We start from the raw sequence: 22,507 nt of genomic DNA, 5'->3' as shown, positions 1-22,507 counted from the left end.
GAGATCAGAGACTCACTGAGCTAGACCTGGAGAAGGAAGTAGGTGGTCTAGCTGGGTGGTGCAGTGGGAGTTTTAACAGGACCATTTGTTCTGTGTTTCTTTCCTGCTCCATATTTCTTTAAATTCCATTGGCATAAATAATAGTTATAGTGTAGTGTGGAAATTAAAGAGTTTGTGTTAAATATATAGGAGCCTAAATATGATTATTTATTATAAGATTAAATTTTGTATTTAATTATTCTGGGTACTTTTTCCATTAAAATTTGAAAATAGATCTGAGTTTGATAACTGTTAGTAGAATAAACTTTGCAATTAGGAAAAAATTAAAGACGCATATATTTATTTTTTCCTCCATAGCTTTAAGCCTGACAATTCAACTGAATTAATCATTTTATAGAATATGAATCTTTTAAAAAAATTCTCTAGTGTTTTAGGCTTTAAAAACAATACTCATGGGGCTGGGGATTTAGCTCAGTGGTAGAGCGCTTACCTAGGAAGCACAAGGCCCTGGGTTCCGTCCCCAGCTCCGAAAAAAAGAACCAAAAAAAAAAAAAAAAACAAAAAAAACCCAATACTCATGATTAAACCAGGACCTAACACATATTGCAGATGTGCAGTACTCGTGCGTTACATCTACAGCCTTATGTACTGTTATTTTATTACCCAGAGTAATTTTACTTTGTTAGGAAGATGTGGGGTTGATGGTAAGTGACTGGTTTTGGATGGGTTTCTTCATATTTGAATGGTTTCACTATGAGGAAGCGGGAGCTGTGTGTACTACTTAGGGAACCTGGCATGAGACACAGCAGTATGTGGTGAAAAAATGCCAGAAGAGAAATATGAAGTAGTCAGTGTTATTAGCAATAATTTTTGAATCACTGGCAGCATGATGAGGGTGTTACTTGAACTGATCTAAGAATGCTAGAGTTGTGAGAGACAATCCAGGTGTGCTTGCCTTAAGGTAAAAGCAAACAAGTAAGCGTTTTATTGATAATACAGAGTAGAAAACTGGGTTGGGAGGAAGTGATGATTTAAAAGTATAACATAATTAAAATGTTTATTAAAGACACAGTATGTTCTGTGTACTGCCAAGGAGAGAGTAGCAGTTCTAGCAGTTCAAGGCATTTTGAAGTTTTTTTTTTTTTAAGATTTATTTATTTTATGTATGTGAGTACACTGTAGCTGTCTTCATATACACCAGAAGATGGCATTGGACCCCATTACAGATGGTTGTGAGCCACCATGTGGTTGCTGGGAATTGAACTCAGGACCTCTGAAGAATAGTCAGTGCTCTTAACCGCTGAGCCATCTCTCCAGCCCTCACCCTGCCTTCTGAGTATTAAGGAGTCAGTGATGCATTTAAGCTGTAACCTGTTGTAGAAAGGAGCACTAATTAACTGAATAATGACTATTACAGGAGCCATCTTAAGGGGTTCATGTGTCACCTCTGTGAAGACTAAGGCCAGAGAAATAACTTGCCCAAGATCACAAATAGAGAGCTGAGCAGTTAGCTCCTGAACTTATTAACTCAGGAAATGAATGTAATAGCAGTGCCAAAAGATCCCAATCAGGAGACTGTTGTCATAATTTAAGGAAAAAGAAATGACGGCTTACATAGAATGTTGGAAAGCCGTGGAGGGTTCACTTTGGGTGGACTTTCATCTTTAAATAATGTCTATGTGTGCATTCTAGGCCTGTTTGTCCTCCTGACTTACTGCTGGGGGACTGTAGACCCCAGAGCCTTGTGGAATTGAGTAATTGCTGCTTCTATCTGGCTTTAGAAGTTTAATGGTTTAGAGACCTGCAGGTGGGCCAGAATGTGAAATTTGTTGTGGAGGTTTTGGAACTCGATGGTTCTTTATATTTATTGTAGCTTTTGAATGGCCCATGCTGGAGGTTATCACCTTTTTGGTCCTTATATTTTTTATACCAGAAGCTTAAAATGCAGAGTTACTTCAGTGACTGCTGTCTGAATGGGAACTTAAATACTATTTTTCCCCTCTACCTTAATTTCAGAATTCTAAAATAGAATAATTGCAGCTAATAACCATCTTTAGAAGCTGTAAATGAATAAGGTGATATTCAAAGGGGTTTCTTTTCCTTACAGAATGGCATTCACATGTTCATTTTGTAAATTTCGAACCTTTGAAGAAAAAGACATTGAACTGCATCTGGAAAGTTCTTCACACCAAGAAACATTAGATCATATTCAGAAACAAACCAAATTTGATAAAGTAGTTATGGAGTTTTTACATGTAAGTAGGTTTTCTTGAAGTGGGAAATATTTTATTTGATCTCTGTTTATAATTTCTCTCTCACCTGTTTATGTTTCTGAAAAACTGATAATTACTCATTTAAGGAAACTTGTTAAAATTAGTTAGATGTGAATTTCATATTAGAATTTGGATTTTTAACTTGAGAACTCATTTCTCATAGTTATTTCTGAAAAAGTTGTCAGGAAAAAGAATTCCTTTAGCTATTCGTTGTCAGGAAGAAGAATTCCTTTAGCTATTCGTTGATTCATCTGTCACTCCTGTAGAATCCACCGGATTCCAGAGTCCAGCCCGGAAATATGCTGGTACATTAGTCTTCATTTCAGATGAACTCGTGTCCATAGAAGCTGAATGACTTTGCCACTAGACGTCAGTGCCAGGGAGGACGTCAGTGCCAGGGAGGACGGACGGACAGGCGTCTGTCTGTCTGCCTGTGTCTTCCATGTGGTTGTCATTTTAGTAGATTACTTTGAAGACATTAGCATTTCTCTTAGTGAGCCAACTGTAATTGGAATAAAACCTGTTCATAGGTGCACAGATAATTTTATTTAGGTGGAAATGCCAAGACTGCAGGAATACTGTAGGGATTTAAGAAAGTAAACAATACTTTTAGTCAGAAATGCTAAGAGAGGAGGCCTGAGCTGGACTGCTAATTGCACAAAACTAATTTGGGCTGGTAGAAAGTTAAAAATACAGTGTTCACTCAGACCTCTATATCTAGCAGAATCGTGTCCTTTGATTAGATTAAAATTTGTTCCTGTCCTTTTCCCATAATGGGTTTCTATCCATCAGTTATGATTCACCTCTTACCTGAGAAAGTCACCATCTAGCCTCTGATTTCTTACTCTAGATGCCTAGAAGACATTGTGAACAGAGAAGCCATTTTTTGGTGTTTCATAATAGTCTATTCAAGTAAATCGTGGGTTTCTTGTTGTTACAGAGCAGCAATCCCTGTTAGTGATGGTGTTTCTCATAGGATGAGCATACAGTAGGTGCTCCTTGGAAACAGTCTATATCCTTTTTATTTTCTAGGAATGTATGGTGAATAAATTTAAAAAAGCATCTATTCGTAAGCAACAAACACTTAATCACCCAGAAGCTTACAAGATAATTGAAAAAGATATTATGGAAGGTGAGTATTTAGGAAAGTCATTTTTATAAATGTATGTTTATATTTTGTGTATCATAATCTGAAGACCTCAAGATGGATACCTTTTACAGTCACACTTGCTGTAGTGTGTCAGACGTAGACTTCCTGGCTTCCTGTTTCTCTGTGTTTATTATGGTTACCTTTTCTCTTCAGTATAAAGGTTCTCAACCTCCGGGTTTTGACTTTGGCAAACCTCTCTCTCCAAAAATATTTATATTAACAGGAGCAAAATTATAGTTATGAAATAGCATGAAATAATTTTACAGTTGGGAGTCACCACAGCATGAGGAACTGTCACAGTGTTAGGAAGGTTGGGAACCAGTTGGTTGCTACTTCATAACTGTAATTTTGCTGTTGTTATGAATTGTAATGTAAATATCTGATATGTAGGATATCTGATGTGCAACCCCCAAAGGGATCCTGACCCACAGTTTGAGAACCGCTGCATTAGATGAAGGATGTGTCTTTAATTTTCCTGCTGGTTTTCTTAACTTTCTTCAGTTGTTTTTAGAGTTAAATGATTTTTTTAAAATTTAAAATTACATGTGTAGGAAGAGTACTGTTCATGATGCAGTCCCCAAAGAGGCTGGAAGAGGCTTCCTCTACCCTGGACCCGGAGTCACTCCAAGCCCCCTTGTGGGTTCTTAAGATCAGACTCAGATCCCTTGCAAGAGCACTTCTGATTCTTAATCTCTGAGCCTTCTCTCCAGTTCTGTTATTTCTCTCTGAAATTCAGATCATTAACTCTTTTTTCAGTCTTTCCTTCTTTTTTGATTCTATCACTGAAGCCTATATAAGCCTGTTCTTATTTAAAAAATAAAAATAAAGAACAAAAAGGTAACTACTGTAGCCAGCCATTCTGCAGGCACCAGCCCCATGCTGAGCGTGGTCTATTTCTAACCCCGACCATGCTGTTTTCACCCTCATCCACCCGACACCTCGTCATTTAGCTCTCATAGCCACACCTACAGCGTCCACTCTCATTAGCCCGATGAGTCTGCTCACGCAGAATGCGGGCCCTTATTTTGTTTTGAGATACAGTCTTATTATGTAGCCCCTGGCCTTGAACTTGCAGCATTCTGCCTCCTGTGCGCCAGGATTACAGGTGTGAGCCCCACCCCAAGTGATCGACGTTTAAGTCCTCTTCAGTGAATGCGCATTCCCACCCACTCGGTTGCCTGTGATTGTAGGTTTCCCAGCCTCTCCTGTCCCAGTGCTCTCCTGGTCCCCTTGCTCTGCCTTCGGTCTTTGCTCTTCTCCAGTCATTACTTCGTTATTCTCCTCCTTTATATTTCTTTCAGGTTTACACCGAGTTTAAATGAACATGTCTATGGGAATTGTATCTGCAGGTCTAGCACAGATCTGTTCTCTGAAACCTTGTTTCGTGCATTCAGTTGCCCGCCGCTATCTTTTCAGGAGTCATAAAACGAACATTGGGGCTGGACAGATGACCAAGGTTAGGAGCATGCAGTGTCGCCTGGGAGCCTCGATTGGAGTGCACTGCTACCTGTGACTCCAGCTCCAGGAGGGCCTGACGTTCTGGTCTCAGTACCAGGACTGCCCACACAGACACAGATGCAAAAAGTTAACAGATAATAAAAATAAATCTGAATAACATAGCATATCTCCAAAATCTGTCATTTCCTTTGCTATTCTTTAAATAAGGAAACAAAAACTCAAAATATTTTTCTTGAAAAGTAGCTCTACCATCCAGCAAAGCCTAAGGAAGGAGTTAGCCGTGGAGCTTCCATCCAGTGCAGCATGGCCCCTGTAGGTGCAGTCTGACATGCTGAATAAACATGTTATTTACTCCCTAGAGCTTGCATTGGGAGCTGGAGACGTGTTAGTCTCGCGAGGACCCAGGTTTGACTACGAGGACCAACATGGCCACTCCGAATATTCATGCTCTCATTCTGGGGAGTCTAGCACCCTCTGATGACCTCCAGTGGCACCAAACACGTTACATATGCATCTGTGCGAAATAAATCTAAAAACATACTGCATTTGTTCAAATCCTCACATGTTCTCTGAAGAGTACATAGTAGCTTTTTTTCTAATTTACTTTCAGTTTCTCTCTCTCTCTCTCTCTCTCTGAATTTTACTCTGTGATCACATAATATCAGGAAATTAATGAATGGCCCTTCCTCTTGTACCATGTAAGGCTAAAATGCCTTGGCATGGTACATACAGAGTGTGGCCAGGAGAGGGAGGAGGCTGAGAGCGCACACTTGTGCCACAAACACAAGCAGGAGACGGACTGCACTTGGGTGAGGCTGTAAGCACTGCAGACCACGCCCACCAGTGCACTGTGGCTCACCAGGCAGCGCCTCCCCAGACAGCACCACCACTCTGCTTCGCACCAGGAGCCAGGCGGTACTCCACCAGTGAGCTGCACACTCAGCCCAAGACTCCTTAGAGCGGGCATTCTGTAGACTGAGGATAGAGTTTTTGTTCCTTATGGCATCTCTTTTGCTTTTCCTGCCCACTCATGTACATAATTATGGAAATCTTATTTTACTAAAATAACATCCATTTAGCCGTGTTTTTTGAGGAGGTGGACTAAAAGCGGTATGCATGAGTGACTTACCAGATAAGAGAGGGACCGGCTGGAGAGGTGGCTCAGTGGTTAAGAAAATGTACATCAGGGGTTGGGGATTTAGCTCAGTGGTAGAGCGCTTGCCTAGCAAGCGCAAGGCCCTGGGTTCGGTCCCCAGCTCCGGAAAAAAAAAAAAAAAAGAAAATGTACATCAGTTAAGGTACAGCCACCTTCACCTCCACTTCTAGGAGGCTCTGACAAAGCCCCAAACCCCCTATGTCTATAGACAGGAGAGGTGCAGAACTTGACACACGCCTACATGCTCTGATCCTTTGTTGAAAGGAATAAAAATGATGACAGAAGCTAGTGAGAACTTGATCTGTCAGGAGTAAGGATGTGGGCGTTTCTTCCCTAAATACACGTGTTTATAGGTGTCACTGCCGATGACCACATGATGAAAGTGGAGACCGTTCACTGTAGTGCTTGTAGCATGTACATCCCTGCTTTGCACAGCTCAGTTCAGCTGCACCTCAAGTCTCCTGACCATGGCAAAGGGAAGCAGGTAAGGCTGGGATCTTTGTACAGTTCTTGAATTTTCTACCAGCTTTTTACAATTTCCTTTGGCCATTGTTTCAGACACTCTGTCCTATATCTTCAGTGAACAGCCAGCTGTGTGCCAGCTTAGAGGCAGAGTCATATCATAGTGAGACCATGGACTTGGAGCAAGGCTTTCTGGGATAGAATCCTCGTGGTAAAGAAGTTCGTCATCTGACTTTGCTCATCTGTTAGATGAAGCTGGAGTCATTCTTTTGTGTGTGTTTAAGGGGTCAGCTAACTAACATGTAATACGTAGTAAAATGGGGCCTCTAATAGTGAGCATTTAGGAACTCACACCTGAAGAGCAGTTTTTGTTTTTACTCTTTTTTATTTTTAAGTTGCTACAAAATGATTTTGTGAATATATATGTGTTAGAACAAAAAGGAAAGAAAAACTTTATTATGACTGGCCTGTTTTTGTTTGGGAAAGCACATTTAAAATTAGTATTTGCATTTACTATGTCTTGTGGCTTCTGAACAGGATACCCTTCGACAGCATACAGGCTGCTTGTTCATGGAGCATGCTGTTTCTCCTTTAGACTGGGCTTTACCGAGTGGGCTCTACTTCAGAAAACATGGGGACTTATAGTGTGAAAAGTGAGATCTTTTGGAAAAATGGATTTGAAGATTTAAAAATTAGTGACTAAAAAGAGGAGGCTTGAGTCTGCATTTTGTCAGATGTGAATTTCACTTCATACTCCTTTGCTGTCCGGCGGAAGATGCCTCATATCATTACCTTGTCTCTATTGTGTAGTATGTTTTGTGATAACTTCTTAGAAGCCTTGAGGAAGACTGATTATGTTGGATGTTTTGATAAGTGTGGAGTAAAAGACTTACACTTGGAAGTGCTGTGTTGTTGTGTTGTGTTATATTGTGTTGTGTTGGTTTATGAGAATTTATGGTCTCAGTTCATGAATGGTTAGATTACAAGCACAATGGCTATAGCCACTTATAACTTAATTTGTTGTAAAAGTGATTTAAATATAGAAATTAGTGTAACATACCACTTTAAATCTCTAAGCTTCCCATGCCATGGCTGTCCAGAGCCTCACTGTGTTGTTCTCCACAGGCTTATAAGGAACAGATAAAAAGGGAAAGTGTGCTGACTGCTACAAGCATCTTAAACAACCCCATCGTGAAGGCGCGGTATGAGCGCTTCGTTAAGGTGAGGCTTTGGACAAAAGCTTTTTAGAATGCCTTGTATAGTTCTATGTGTTAGAGTTGTGATATGACACGGAAACAGGCACAGGCATTTAAGGGGAATGTTGGATCAGGGGGGAGAGGGGGCAGTCATTTCCTGTCTCCTCCCCCTTCTAGCTCTAAATCAGTGTGTGTTAGAGGGTCAGGATGTTAGTTTCAGTCACATGTGGTAAGTGTGTACATGCTTCCTCTGTGTGTGTGTATGTGCATGTGTGTGCATTTGCGAGTGTGTGCGCATGTGCGCAGACTGGAGGGACCTCTGAGTATGCCATCTCTGGAGCTTTGCGCCTTGCTTTTGACACTGGGTCTGATTGGCCTGGGGCCTGCATATTTAGTGAAGCTGCTGGCCACCCAGTTGTTTCTGTCTCCCCAACTCTGGGATAACAGGCTTATGCCACCAGGCCTGGCTTTTAATTTGGGCTTTGAGACTCACACCATAGTTTCTCATTTATAGCAAGTGCTTTATTCCTGAGTTTTTTCCCCAGGCCTTTGGTTGACTTATGTCTTCCATAATTACTGCTTCAAGTTGTTCCCTCTTCACATAGCCGAGAGTTCATCCTTGCTCTCCCCACTCCCCACATCACTAGGAGGATAGAGAGCTGCTCCCTCAGATCTGTGTGTAGTCCTTACTTGGTCACTGTCTTCTCCTCATCCATGTTCTGTTTCATCATCCTCACATCCTTATTTGGATCTGATACCCTGGCCATATCAGTATCCTCTCGACAGACAATTCTCACCCTTTCCCTAAAGAGTGACCTGATCGTTTCTGGACTCTGGATCTCCCCTTTTTACGGCCTTTTCTTACCATACTTCAGAAGATAGCTTGCCCCTGTGAGGTTCTACACCTCCTGTTATTTGCTGTAACTGAAGACTTCTCACCTGGAAGAATAGAATCAGGATCTTTTGTAAAGGTTAAATAAGCAACTGTCCAAGCCTTGTGCAGACCTCTGGGTTAGTATTCTGAAGTGTTTTCTATTCTTCCCTCCCTCCCTCCTTCCCTCCCTCCTTCCCTCCCTCCTTCCCTCCCTCCCTCCCTCTCTTTCTCCCTTCCAAGTTAGGGTTTCTCTGCGTAGCCCTGGCTGTCCCAGAACTAGCTTTGTAAACCAGACTGCTGTTAAGCTCACAGAGATCCACCTGCCTCTGCCTCCTTAGCGCTGAGATCGAAGGGTACCCTACCACTCCCTGCCCCTGAAGTGTTTCTTATTAGGCTTCTTTCTGATAGTTTTGATTCAGACTGTCTGAGGTTGGTTAGAAGTTAGTATTTTAGGAAAGGGCTTCAGGACTTGACAGCTTACATGTGCTTTTGTGAACTTAGAGGAGATTCGTTATAAAGACATGCTCTTGGACAACTGCTATTGCTCTACTCCCACTTCTATCATACTTTACAAACTGTTGATAAGACTGTTGGTGATCCGATTGTCACATTTAGTGCTTTAAGAATTAACATCCTGGCACTTGAGAGTTAGCTCACTTGGTAAACAACTTGTGCAAATGTAAGGACCTGCGTGTGACCTCAGAACCCACTTAAGAGGAACTTGGACATGGGCTGCGTGTTTGTCATGTTGGTGCTGTGGGGCAGAGATAGGAGCATCCTTGAGGCTCTGTGCTGAGCTAGCCTAGCCTAACTGGCCTCACAAATCATGGGGCACAGCTTGAGGAATGGCATCAGGAGCTGTCCTCTGACTTCCACATACATGGACATTCTTGCAGTCACATGCAAACACACAAAAATTATGATACTCTTATTTAAAACTTGTAAAACGAACCCTCAGCCTTCCTCATTCGTCTTTGCCAGTGATGGACACTGATGATTTTCCAGTCCCCCTTTAGCTTGTGTCTGAATTGCTTGACGCTGGTCATTTATAACCTTCCTTTAAGCTTCCACTGTTGCTCTGAGCATTTCTCCTCACCCCTGCCCATGTGCAGGCTGCTTCTCAGCTTTCACCCCAGGCCTGACTCACTCCTGTCATCATGTGGGACTCTTTTTTTTTTTTTTTTTTTTTTTTTGGTTCTTTTTTTCGGAGCTGGGGACCGAACCCAGGGCCTTGCGCTTCCTAGGCAAGCGCTCTACCACTGAGCTAAATCCCCAGCCCCTCCATCATGTGGGACTCTTAAGTCCATTGTTAGCTCAGTGCTGACTTCCATGTACATCTATTCTGTAAACACTTTGCTCTGGCCACTCTTCTCTATGGGGTGAAGAAACATTTGTACACCTCACTTCTAATTGTATGTAGCATGCCCCACCACTTCTTTCTCCCTCCCCATGGTAACGCACATACTCTGTCCTGATGCCCCACATCGATGGTTCACAGTCTTCTTCTTACCAGAGGCTATAATGAAGAGTCGTCTTCATCGGGGTCCACCTCCCCTTTTCTTCTGTATGAAAATGGAACACTGGGCCTTCTAAGCCCATTCTGAATCATTACCCTGCACTACCCAGACATTTATTATTACACTTGATCCTACAGGTTTCTCTGTGGTCCATCTTACAATGTAGCACCAGCCTTAGCAGATTGTTAATAGGCCTTACTCCCTCTTGGTTTCACATGTTAATATAGTCTCCAGTATGTCTATTTTATATGAGACTTAATCCAGATAAATAATTGCTAAGATAAAGTACCGGCCTGCTGATGTGGCTCAGCCACATAAAGGCACTGACCCCAGGGACCACATAAAGGCACTTGCCACTAGCCTTAGTGACCAGAATTGAATTCTTGGGTTCTAGAAGGGGAAGACAGATAGCTGATGGTTATCTGACCTCCACATGTAAGAGGTGCACATGCATATGCACACACAGGGTAAAAGTAATAAAAGGACAAAATTGTACCTTTGAATGTTTGCCAAAAATGTTTCTCTAATTTTTGCAAGTGTTAAGTATAAGGCATGGTGTCTAGTGGTAAAGCAAGGTACATACAGTTTTCCTTGAGCTCTTATGAGACCCAGAACAGAAGCACAGTGAGTAGCTGCGTTAGTAAGTAGATCATCTGCCGCTGCTGGTTTGCTTGTATCAAAAACATATTTCTACTTGTATTTTGTATAGGAGTTTAGAAATTCAGTTAAAGTCTTTGGCTTTTTAAAAAGTGCTCTAATTTAAGGAATATAAAATAACTAATCATATACTCAATTGGAATGAAGTAGATACTTAAAATATTTAATAGATTTGTCATAAGCAAAATGAACTTCAAATACTATTTTTTTCTTAAGATACAGCAAATCTTGGTCATGGAGAAGCAAATGTGCTGAGTGTAAAAGCCGTTTGTCTTGTTTAGGGAGAGAATCCTTTTGAAGTTCAAGATCCTGCTCAGGGCCAGCACATGGAAGGGGATGAAGAGGACGAAGGGGATGAAGAGGACGAAGAAGAGAAGATCGATGGACCCATCGAGGAGGAGGAGGAGGAGGGGGAGGAGGAGGGGGAGGAGGAGGGGGAAGGGGGGGAAGCTGGATCTGTGGAGGAAGAAGGGGATGTGGAGGGAGAGGAGGGCGCAACAGCAGCAGCAGGGGAAGCTGATACAGTGGGAGAGGCTGAGGAAGCGGAGGAGGAGGAGGAGGAGGTGGAGGAAGAGGAGGAGGAGGAGGAGGAGGGGGCAGAGGATTTTGCCGCCCAGGCCTGTGGTACTGAGCAGTGTGAGCACAGTCAGGTGTAGGCTCCACGCTTCGCTGGCTGCCACCGCAGGACGTGGAGGATGCTGAGTAGCTTAGGACATGAGCTGACACCGTGTTGCATGCATTCCACACATTAAAGTTTGTTTTATATAATTTCTAAATGTTTGACACTTGTTTAATAAAATGAAGTTAAGATGATTTCAGTTTAGTTTTTATAGAAACCAAACTTAGATATGATAAATTGTTTGTATGATTTTTAAGCTTAGGTTTTATTACCTTACTGGTGTTGAGGATTCCTGGTGTGTGTTGCTCCTCTGCCCATTGTAATCATTTGAACGTAAATGCTGCTCTCAGAGTGAACCTTAAAGTGTGCGTTCAGGTTTGAACACTTCCTCTAGATTGATTGGACAAGTATTTTGTCCTGATTGGAGTTTTTTTTTTTTTTTACATTGAATAGCAGTTAGCATTAAGATGGCTTCAAGGATTTTGTGTACAGTTCCCTTTGTAGCAATAAAATGTTCTCTCTTTTTTTTAAAACAAGAACTTTCTCCTTTGATTGCAGTTTAAACATTTCATCAATTAAATGAGTATTTAAAAATCAATATCTGCCTTAATGTATGAGTTTAGCTCACAAGTATTTCAAGTGATTGAGAAGACTTGAATTAAAACATTTTTCCTCAGTCATATTTTTAAAAAGTGTGACTACTGTATATTTTCTAACATATTTCAGAGGTCAGTCTGTAACTGACCTTGTTTATACTAGCTTTAGTTTGTTCTTTTCTCTGTGCCTATGTCAAACCTTGTAATCTTCCTGAAAATACAATTTAATACAAATAATTTGTGTTCTTTTGTCATGTCTGTTTTGCCTGGAAAACCAAAAATCAACCCTTCGGTTTTAAAAAAAAAAATAGTTGTTTCTCTTTCACTCTTTCATATTTTCCTTTAAAAAACAAAACTACCTACATATTAACCAAGAGGACGTGAGACTGGCCTGTTTCAAGTCATTCTTACAAGGTGGTCTGTGCCCCTGAAAAGCAGGGCTGTGCAGTTACCAGCCTGGTGAGCACCAGGAGTTGTACTTCTTACATCTCAGGGTGCCAACCTTTTCTAAGGAAACCGACCTCGGCAATTGGAGGCATTGGGTGGATAGCCTGTGTGATAAAGCACTACGTCAGCGAGTGCGTGGGCATCTGTAGGAGTGTGCATGTGAGGATTACACTGGTGTGCTCAGGTGTCTGGGCACTGTGGACGTGGGTGCAGATGTCTGGAGGATGCGGTGCCCTGCTCTATCGTGATTTACCTTATTCCCTTGAGAGAGGGTTCCTTATGAAGCTGGAACTAGGCTGGTAGCCTGCAAGCCCCGGACATCCTGTCTCCATGCCCTGTAAACGTAACTCTTCGTCTGCAGTAAATGTTGTCTTGAAGGCCTGTGAAGGCCTACTGCTGATCAGCTCACCCTTTCTAGTTCTCAGCTCTGGCTGGCTGGTTAAACCCAGCTCTTCTGGCTCAAACTCCTCTCAGCTTCTGACTAAATTGCTCTGCTTGGCCTCAAACGAACTCTGGCAATCTGTTTTAATCTGGTTCCTTCTTGTTCCCTAGCTCGTTCTATCTCCACCTCTATGTGGCCTGTTCTCTCTGCAACCTGTCTGTGTAAAACTGTAAAAACTGCCCCTGAACGCCCTGAACTGAGCTGCCAGTAACTGCTCCTGAGTCGCCTCTCAGCTCCCACTGACTCAGCCCCCTGCACTGATGCACTGAGCGCAGCGCCTTTCTGTGCTGCTCTTAATAATTTCTCTTTGCAGTGCTGTTCTCGTGAGAGTTGGACGAGTCCTATCTCTGACTCCTTCTGTCAAACCTTTCTCTGATTCCTAACTCTGTCTGCCTCTCAGTTAAACTTCACTCTCAGACAGCTTTTCTTCCTTCTAATCTCACCTTGTTTGGGATTATGTGTGTGTCCTAAGGGCAAGTCAGTGTTGCAGCCAGAGGGATTAAAGGTGTGGCTAAGGCTGAGCCTCACCACAGGCAGTCAGCAGCAGTCTTGGCATTCACAGTGTGGTAAGATGCCAGCAGCAGGTTTTCTCCTCCTGCCATGCGGGTCCTGGGAATCTAACTCAGTTGCTGAATTTGGAAGGGGTGCTTCCCACTGAGCCGTCTTGCCCTAAATTGGAAGTTTTTAATAGAATGTCTCTGGACGTCTGAGATTTGAAGGAAGAGTCATGCATACACATGTAAGTACATACATACATACAACCTCTGCAGCCACTTTGAAGAGGTATTTTAGAATGAGAGAAGAGCCTTGGTGTAGTAATAAGCTTATATAAATGGGCTTGTTTGTAAGATGGTGTTAAGGTATGTTTTCAGACATTCAAATGAATTTTCCATTTGCTGGCTTGCAGGTTTGCGGTGCAGTTAACTTTTGCAGTCCTTACTGTCTCTGCCTTCCTTGCTGTAACAAGGACCCCTGAGCATTTGTCTTCCCAGTTGTCCTGTCACCAGTGCTTGTCTGAGCAGCTGTGCAGGGGGTGCCCCTTTTCTCCTTCAGTGCATTAGTGTCTGAGCCAGTGCTGTCTCTGAGTCTTAGAGGCTCCTCCACCTGAGCTGCCAGTGCCAGTTTATGGCACGTCATCGTTGGGACCATGCCATGCCATAGGAAGACCCCACATTGGCTGCCTTTTAATTAAGGCAGTTCCTTGTCACCTGCATATGGCTGTCAGTTTCTTGGCTTTCTTTTTTTTTTTTTTCCCCCGTTTTCTTTTTTTTTCCGGAGCTGGGGACCGAACCCAGGGCCTTGCGCTTGCTAGGCAAGTGCTCTACCACTGAGCTAAATCCCCAACCCGTTTCTTGGCTTTCTTAAGTCACCAGAACCTGACTCCTTGTTTTCTAGTTTCCTGCAGACATCTCGTAGCATCCTTGTTTTCTTGTGTGACGATATTTGTGGCTCTTTAGTCAGCGCGTTTCTTCTGTACCTGTAATGGAACTTCAGGAAATTGCTTGAATCCATGCCATGTTGGTCTGGAGCTCTTCTAACATAGACTCATCCGATAACTAAGCTGTGCGTAGTTTCCTTCTGCACCCCATACGATCTTTACATCTGTCATCATCACAGAGGTCTCTCTCAGCATCAGCAACACAATACGTGTGACTGTTTAGTAATACACTACGTACTTGGGGTCTATTGGGATGCAAACAACACCTGCAAAGCCAGTGGCTGGGTGAACGCAGTTGGCCCTAGCAACCCTGCAGTTGGCCCTAGCAACCCTGCAGTTGGCCCTAGCAACCCTGCAGTTGGCCCTAGCAACCCTGCAGTTGGCCCTAGCAACCCTGCAGTTGGCCCTAGCAACCCTGCAGTTGGCCCTAGCAACCCTGCAGTTGGCCCTAGCAACCCTGCAGTTGGCCCTAGCAACCCTGCAGGCTCCTCCGAAGCATCCATTCTCACATCTTCCCATTTTCTCTTCCTTTAGTCTTCAGTTCTAGAGTTTTTGTCTTTAATAGCAAATAGGATTTTTTTTCCACTGAATCCAACATAACCCATTTAACTCAGCATGAACAATTAGTTACTGGGGCATTGAGTGGGAAACAGACACAGGTTGTCTTGGTAGATGCCAGGAAATACCTCTTTAACTAAAACTTGTTTTAAGTTACTGTCGAGCTAAGAACAGACAGAAACAGACACCCAAAAAAGATTTCTTATTGTTTGCCTATGAGTGTTTTCTATGTCTGTATACCATGTGCGTGCAGTGCCACTGGAGGCCAGAAGAGGGCATCAGATTTCCAGGAACTGGAGTTACAAATGGCTGTCTTTTCATGGGGTTGCTATGTCCGACGACTGCTACCGGAAACCTTCAGCAAGCATTCAGGCTCAAGTTACAGTCCTAACGGTGCTGCTGAGACTCGCCTAACTCTGAGAAATGTCAGGAAAGGACACTGGACACTTCAGGCAGGTGATTGATTCTGGAGACAACATCCCAAAGTATCAGCTGGAAAGCCATCACTGATAGCTGGTTTCCAGTCGTTCCCTCATGGGAACCAGTAACTTTCTACTAGCGTTGGCCAGTGGGAATTTTACAATTCAATCCACAACAGAAACCTGAAGTATACGGTACAGAAATGAGCTGAGGTAAGGGATAGCCACATGAAAGAAACTACATATTTTAGTGAAGAATGTGAAATACTTGGGTAAACAAACCTATATTCTCGTCTATTAAAAGTTGATGGTCTCTATGTCAGTTTGTTTCAAGTGGATTATTCAGTGTATATTTTAATTGTTTTAATATTGACTATGGGTAAAAGTTAAAAATAACAGCTATGGGAGGCTGAAGTGTCTCAGGAATTAAGAGCACTTGCTGTTCTTGAAGAGGACCTGCGGTCTGCTGCCAGCACCCACATGCGGCTCACAGCCGCTGGTAACTCCAGTTTCAAGGGAACCACGCGTTACTTGGCCTCTGGGCACTGAGCACACAAACCACAGACACACATGCACGCAGATTCACACAGAAAACTCAGTCCTAAGGAAGCCTTGAGTAGCCAATGTGTGGTAGATGGGCACATCCATGTGTCAAAGACTGAGCCTCCTTATTCTGCAGCCTAAAAACCTGGACTCCCGTTATCCAGTGAAGAGGGAGAAAAAGGCCTCACCTGTGTCTTAGCGATCCTCAGGAACTGCTCTGCCAGTCTTGTTTAAAGGAGCCATACGAACTTCCTGGTAGCTGCCAGGAAGAGTAAGGCTTCAGGTGGAAGGAAGGTCAGGCAGGGGTTCTGTTGTGTCACTGCCTGGGGAGATGAATGACCACCACAGAAGGCACCCAAGACGTCAAGTCTAGTGAACCAGTGAGCTTATCGGGGTCACTCACCAGAGCATAACTCAAAGGTAGCTGCATCGCCAGAAAGCCCACCCCAGCATGAGTAACCACTCAAGAACTCCGCATCCCCGGAGCTGCCTGCACTGCTTGTTGGCAGTGTGGTCCTGCCATTGCTCAGATAGCCCTGGGGCCTCCTGAATGTGAGACCCTGAGCCTCTTGGATTTCCTCTCAGGAGGAAGGGATGCTTCAACCTGGGGGCAATGGCTACACAAAGGTTCTGTAGGAAAGGTAGACATCACCCTTTACATGCCTGCTGCTGCAACTGGCTCAGAAATCCGTGTGCAAAGACAGCTTATAAAGCAGAAACTAGGAAGTGGATACTACAGTACAGTAAGACCTTAGACGTTCATCATTTGTGGAAGGTAACCTAGGAAGGAGCTAGAGACACTGGGGAAAAGACACGCCGGTACCGCGCAGTGCACATACATTTCAAGTACACCGAGGAGGCAGACAACAGCATTAAAATCAGGTTTAAAAAAGCCTCCTGGGTTTGGAATAAAGAATCTTAAGATGCATATCCCAGAGGTCTTAAACAGTGACATATTTGATACATAAAAACAAGTAAAAAAAAGAAAAAGTCCTGAGGAAGGGCCACAGCTGCTAACCTAGCATTTTGGGATGCTGAGGCAGAAGGAATACGAGTGGGAGCCTAGTCTCTGAGTGGGAGTTTAGCCAAGGTTTTTGGGGGTTGGAGACACAGGAGGGTGAGAGAAGCCATAGCAAATGGAAGGGTAACATGGAACGTGCGTAAATGCGTGCTCGTGACTGAGGTGCAGTACATCAATAACTCCGGTTAACCCAAAGATTTGCCGTGGCCTCTGTTGGTGAAGAAATGTCCTTCCTAAGATGTAGGGGGCGATTTGGATATTCACGGCGAAACCTAAGGTATATACTCACCAACTGGCAGTTGTGTCTTTAAAAGAGCCACGCATCTGTTGAAATGGTAATGTCCGAAGAGCTAGTGGAAGCGAAGCACTTGTACTGCGCGGCTAGAGTGAAGCAAATGCCGTTTTTGTTCTTTCAGGAAGATGCCGCAAAGATTTTCATAAAGCAAATTACCTCATGATCAGTGGCCAGATGCTTCCCAGCATCAGAAATGACCAAGTGTGGGGGGAACTGCTTTGGTCTGGGGGCTGCTGAAGTGGGGTCTGTGAGTCTGGCCTTCACAGCATTCCTGGTGGTGGCAAAAATATTGGGAAGAACCTGTGTACTTGTCAGTAAGAGTGATCTTTACATTGTGGGACAGGTATCACGAGTGCCTGCTCTCTAGCCATCGTAAATGGTCTGCACTTGGGAAAGGAAAAGCAAGTTACATTTATTGCACATTAGAATCCCATTTGGCAAAGTCTCTATCAGTGTATAAACACACAAAGTCCGGGCTATTTGTCTGTCAGCCTGTAAAGATAGTTTATTCACAGCAAAGGTGTCTGAACGGATAAGTAAATGGTGTGAACTTCTAAGGAGGGAATGTACATTTGGATGGGGGAGTTTTTTTTTTTCCCTCCAAATCTATTATTTTTGGTTTTATTTAGAAAGGAAATGTACTGGCTGGTTTTGTGTGTCAACTTGACACGAGCTAGAGTCACCAGAGAAGAAGGAGCCTCAGTTAAGGAGATGCTCCCATGAGATCCAGCTATAGGATATTTGTTCAATCAGTGATTGATGGTGGAGGAGGGCCCATTGTGGGCGGGGCCATCCTTTGGCTGTGGTCCTGGGCTCTGTAAGAAGCAGCTGAACAAGCCATGGGGTGTAAGCCAGTGAGCAGCACTCTCCATGGCCTCTGCATCAGCTCCTGCCTCCAGGTTCCTGCCCTGCCTGAGTTCCTGTCCTGACTTCCTTCAGTGATGAACAGCCGGATGGAAGTGTAAGCCAAATAAACCCTTTCCTCACCAGCTCGCTTTTGCTCCTAGTGTTTCTCCACAGCAGTAGAAACCTTAACTAAGACAGGATATAATATTGTGCTACTGTGTAAATGTTTAAAAGTATTGAAAACAGAAATATAATGTGTAAAATAGAAACAGAATTCCGCGACTTAGATATGACATTTCTTCTCCTCACGTGACCCCTTATATATTTGTTGATCATTTCTGTGTTGATGCAATCCCTTGAGGTTAGAGAAACAGAATTGAAGGGTTAGGAGGAAGATGCTACATTACTTTGGGAGCCTGTAAAGTTGGCTTTGCCCCTGGGATGGTGTATTGTCATTGAGTGCGCGGTCAGACATGTGGTCCTCCTGGTGCTTGAGGAGTCATGATCGGCAGTAGCCATCCTTCTCTTGGAAGTGGCAACTGGACCTTTTATGATGGCACCGAGTGACGGTTTATTGGCCTTGGGATTCGCAGATCTTCCATTCTTGCTATGCCTGGCTTTGCCAGTGTATGGTTCTCTCTCAGCTCAGGAAAGGCCTTTAAGCAAACGCCTTAATTTCTCATCCGTGAGGTGAAGGTAACATTGGCTTCCCTCACGAGATTGCTCCACAGGATAAGTGCTCTCGCGTGAGGTGCTGGCTGCTTCGCTTCTCCTACCGTTACTGAAGTCAGGATTACTTGTTTGTTTATTTGGTTTTTTTTTTTTTTTAATCAGTGAGTGAAGTAAATCACATGTTGGCCTGGTAAATCCGTATGTAGAGTTAATATTGACGTTTGGGTTTAAATATTTCTTACTTTGAATTAGCATTTAAAATGTTTTCGTGGCATACCTTAATTGTACACGGGGAAGGGTTTCACTATGGTGGTTTATACTTGCATTATAACTTATCTCAATCCTATGCATCCAGTTACCCTTTCATTTCTCCTCCACCCCAAAGTCCCTTCCTCTTTCTAGACAGTCGCCCTCCCACCTCTCCCCTTTCATGTTGCCCGCCCTCTGTGGGCCTTACAGCTTCCTCTGGTTCTTTACAGGGGCACGGGCATCTCACTTGTGGCTGCACTGCTGAAGAAAATCCACTTAGTCTTGAGTTCTACTTTGATGATTATTTTGTATGTTCTTTCTTCCCAAGGTTTGTGTAGGCTTTCGGTCCAAACTAACAAAATCAGGGCGTCATTTAATGTTAGTTATTGCTCCTTCTCCTATGGTGTCAAAGATCTTCACCTGACAGGTATATCAATAACTGCTAATGGCAGCTTGACTGCCCACGAAGGGTTAAATCACTCTTCTCAGCTGGGGCTTGAATTGCTTGTCAGTCTGAGATCATTGTCACTATTGAAAAAAAAATGACATGTTTTCCTGAAAAATCCCAGTATCCCTTCTGGTGGCATAAAGTTCAATGCTTGCAACCGCGGGGGCAGAGTTCCCTAATAATCGTTAAATTTATTCTTCAGAGATTTGCAGAGATGCCCTATTGCTTCTGGGGAACCCCCTTGGCACCTCAGTCTGCGTTTTCCTTTTGCATAATGCCTCTGGTGTAGAGTCACCAGGCCTCCCCCCCCCCTGCTGCGTGGCTTCTGCATCCGAAACGCCCATAAATTCCTCTCTTCTCCCGTAGCTTCCTGCAACAGCTGGGGTTCAGCAGTCATGTCCCTGTTCCGTGATTCCAGACAGCCCTGGGGCGAATAGACAAACCAATCCAAAACCACCACGTCAGATAAAGCGATGCTGTCTGCACAACTCAGCATCCTCAAGAGGGAATCATGGAATGCTCCCAATTTGTATTCTGCATAAAACTCCTCTTACAAGTCATAAACTTCCTATGGGGAGCACACGTATCCCGCTGAAGGCCACAGAACATATGATTAGTGTAATTGTCGACTCAGAAGGATGGGACAAACCTTTTCTTGTTACCAGCCGAAATATATTAAAAAAAAAAAAAAAAACCTCAAAACACCTCATAGTTTATAGTTAAGTATGGTGTCTTTCAGTTTGGAATGCTAATTAAGTAATGTTTTCCTGAGACCCTGGACCTGAAATGTAATATATGACTGATTAATGTATTTGAAGTATATGTGTAAAACTTCACTTGTAGTCATTATAAGTTGTATTTGCATTTCATTGATCTACAGTTGAGGCGCTTAATTGAATGATTACTGTGTCCTATTAATTGCATTAGAGATACCTTGAGTAAACAGTGTGTTTGTGTGGTACTTTCTGACTTAGAATAATGTGTGCTCTGTGTGTGTGTGTGTGTGTGTGTGTGTGTGTGTGTGTGTGTGTGTGTCTGAGATGAAGTTACCCAAAAGGGCCAGAAGAGGGCATTGAGTTCCGGGATTGTGTGAGCAGCCACCTTAGGCCCTGGGACTTGAACTTGGGTCCTCTGCAAGAACAGAATGAAGTCCTAACCACTGAGCCTTCTCTCTCTGGTTCCTCGTTCTGGAGCATGGGTTCTTAGTCTTGGCACCATGGACATTTAGACTGGACAGTTCTTTGTTGTGAGGTCCTGCCCTGGGCACCGTAGGCTCTCTAGCAGCAATCTCGGGTCTACCTAACCGTGTCCTGGAGTGGAGAGTCAGTCACAACAATCGGGAATAGATCCAGACCCTGCCGTGCACCTAGGAGGCAGAATCCCTCCTAGCTGAGAACCACTGGTCTAGAAAATACAAACAGTATAGAATTTGAGCGTTGTCTGTATGAAGGTGTTATGATTGCCTAATGCACAAACCGAATGAAGAAACGTCCCTGACTCAAATTGTTCAGAATGAGCATCTTGGGGTTCCCCAACCTCTTCCTCTTGCAGGGACTCCTGAGGCCCATGCCCTTGGTTGGCTTGTCAGCAAGCACAGAAATGCATCAGAGCAGGCACAAATGTGTGGTAGACATTTCCTTATTCACTGACTTTTGCTTGCCCAGAAGGTCTGTATCTGTCCCCTTTTCTGTCCCCAGGGTCTAGCACAGGGAATGCCATGTATAGATACCCCCAAGTAAGCTTGACATTACAGATCCTTTTCTTGGATGTGTGTGTCTATTGTTCCATTGAATTTATTCTGAATGTCCACTATGTGTACGGTGTGTATGGTGTGTATGGAGCTCAGTAGCCAGGGACAATGCAGCCAGTCCTTAAATCTTAAAGACAAGAGGCGATCACGACTCAGGAGCTACCCATGTGTGTCTGGCATTCCACATTACAGCATATTAAAAAACACGTGTCCTGTGGGCTCCATGAGTTTCCCTTTCTCTTCCGAGAACCCAGTTTCTTCCAGCCTTCTTGCTGGGGCCGTCCTTAGGAAAGAGAGAGAGAGAACCTGTCTCCTATAGCTGGTCTCTCCAACCACATGGCTTCAGAGGATCTGAGGACTCACATTGCAGGAAACTGGATTTGAGGTTAGAAAACACAGTGTACCGTAATTCTGCCCCTCAGTTACAAATGTGTCCCTGTTCCATCAGAAACCAACCAAAGACAGGCGGATTCTCCTCTCTAGTGGCCCATTCACTGACTTGCACTGTTTTTTGTTTTTTTTGTTTTCCTGAGAAGTTCCCATGTTCCTTCCTCTCTGTGGAGGATGGATATGGCTCCCGTATTTGACTCATGGCTCGTACTGAATGCAGCCAGACAAACACAGGCTCTGCGCGCCTTTCTTTGGTACCACATTTGTTGGTAGTTCAGGTGTGCGCCCTTCGGACCTTGTCCCCTGTGGTGCTTGCCCCTGGTCATGGGGTCACAGCTGTGCAGCCCACCTCCTGCCCCTTTGCCTCGCACCCACTGGATATACAGTGCCCCTCTTGCCAGCCTGGGCACAGCGGGCTCTCAGCTCTGAGCAAGGTTAAGCTGCAGCATGTCCAGGGCTCTCCTGCCTCTGCGGTCACGTGTCACTATCTAGAATTATTTGATATGGTTTATCACCTGTTTCTTTCACCAGAATGTCAGCTCACCAGAGAAGGGACTGCCTTCACTCAGCGTGGGCTTCTCAGCATCAAAATGGACCAAGGTTTGTAGTGGATCAGCATGGTTCACAGTGATTCCTAGTTCGGTTGGAAATCCCCTGTAGACTTCAGAGCCCTCCCCATCCCCGGTCAGTTCCGGTAAGATTTGTATGCGCTTCGAGTTGGCGTTCGATGGTTACTCCTCGGTTCATCTCCCTGGTGTCTGAGTCACATCTTCAATCTTCTGTCCCGTCCCATCCCCCACCCCCATCTCAGTATGCTGTTGCATTTTCTGGTAACATATCTGCTGATGAGACAGGGAAAGGGACACCAGAGAAGGAGAGGCACAGGGCCTATTTCTCTGTTGTTCTCAGGGATTTCCCCACAAGTCTCTGCTTACACCTCTTTGTACAGGGCTTGGTTGCACGACCGTCCCTTGCTGCTTGAAGTGGGAGATGGAAATGGGTCAGGAATCAGGGGCTGACTGGCTGCAGTA

The 22,507-nt window shown here is 44.0% G+C and overlaps 1 protein-coding gene across 7 annotated transcripts in view; it reads left to right on the top strand.

Moving 5' to 3' along the window:
- Zfp326 (zinc finger protein 326) overlaps positions 1–12,195 on the top strand; it is a 39,833-nt gene extending 27,638 nt beyond the window's left edge. For all 7 annotated transcript variants that reach the window (XM_087584343.1, XM_087584338.1, XM_087584342.1 and 4 more), the window contains 5 exon segments: positions 2,108–2,255; positions 3,306–3,405; positions 6,391–6,521; positions 7,625–7,720; positions 11,025–12,195. In XM_087584343.1, coding sequence (XP_087440469.1) covers positions 2,108–2,255; positions 3,306–3,405; positions 6,391–6,521; positions 7,625–7,720; positions 11,025–11,399 — 850 coding nt within the window. In that variant the 3' untranslated portion in view covers positions 11,400–12,195.
- The last annotated feature ends 10,312 nt before the right edge of the window (positions 12,196–22,507 follow it).

This window comes from Rattus norvegicus, chromosome 14, assembly GCF_021556685.1.
Source record: "Rattus norvegicus strain SHRSP/BbbUtx chromosome 14, alternate assembly SHRSP_T2T, whole genome shotgun sequence".
In the NCBI taxonomy this organism is placed as follows: Eukaryota; Metazoa; Chordata; class Mammalia; order Rodentia; family Muridae; genus Rattus; species Rattus norvegicus.
Note: the sequence above shows the minus strand (reverse complement) of the source record. Positions and strands in the feature narration are given on the sequence as shown.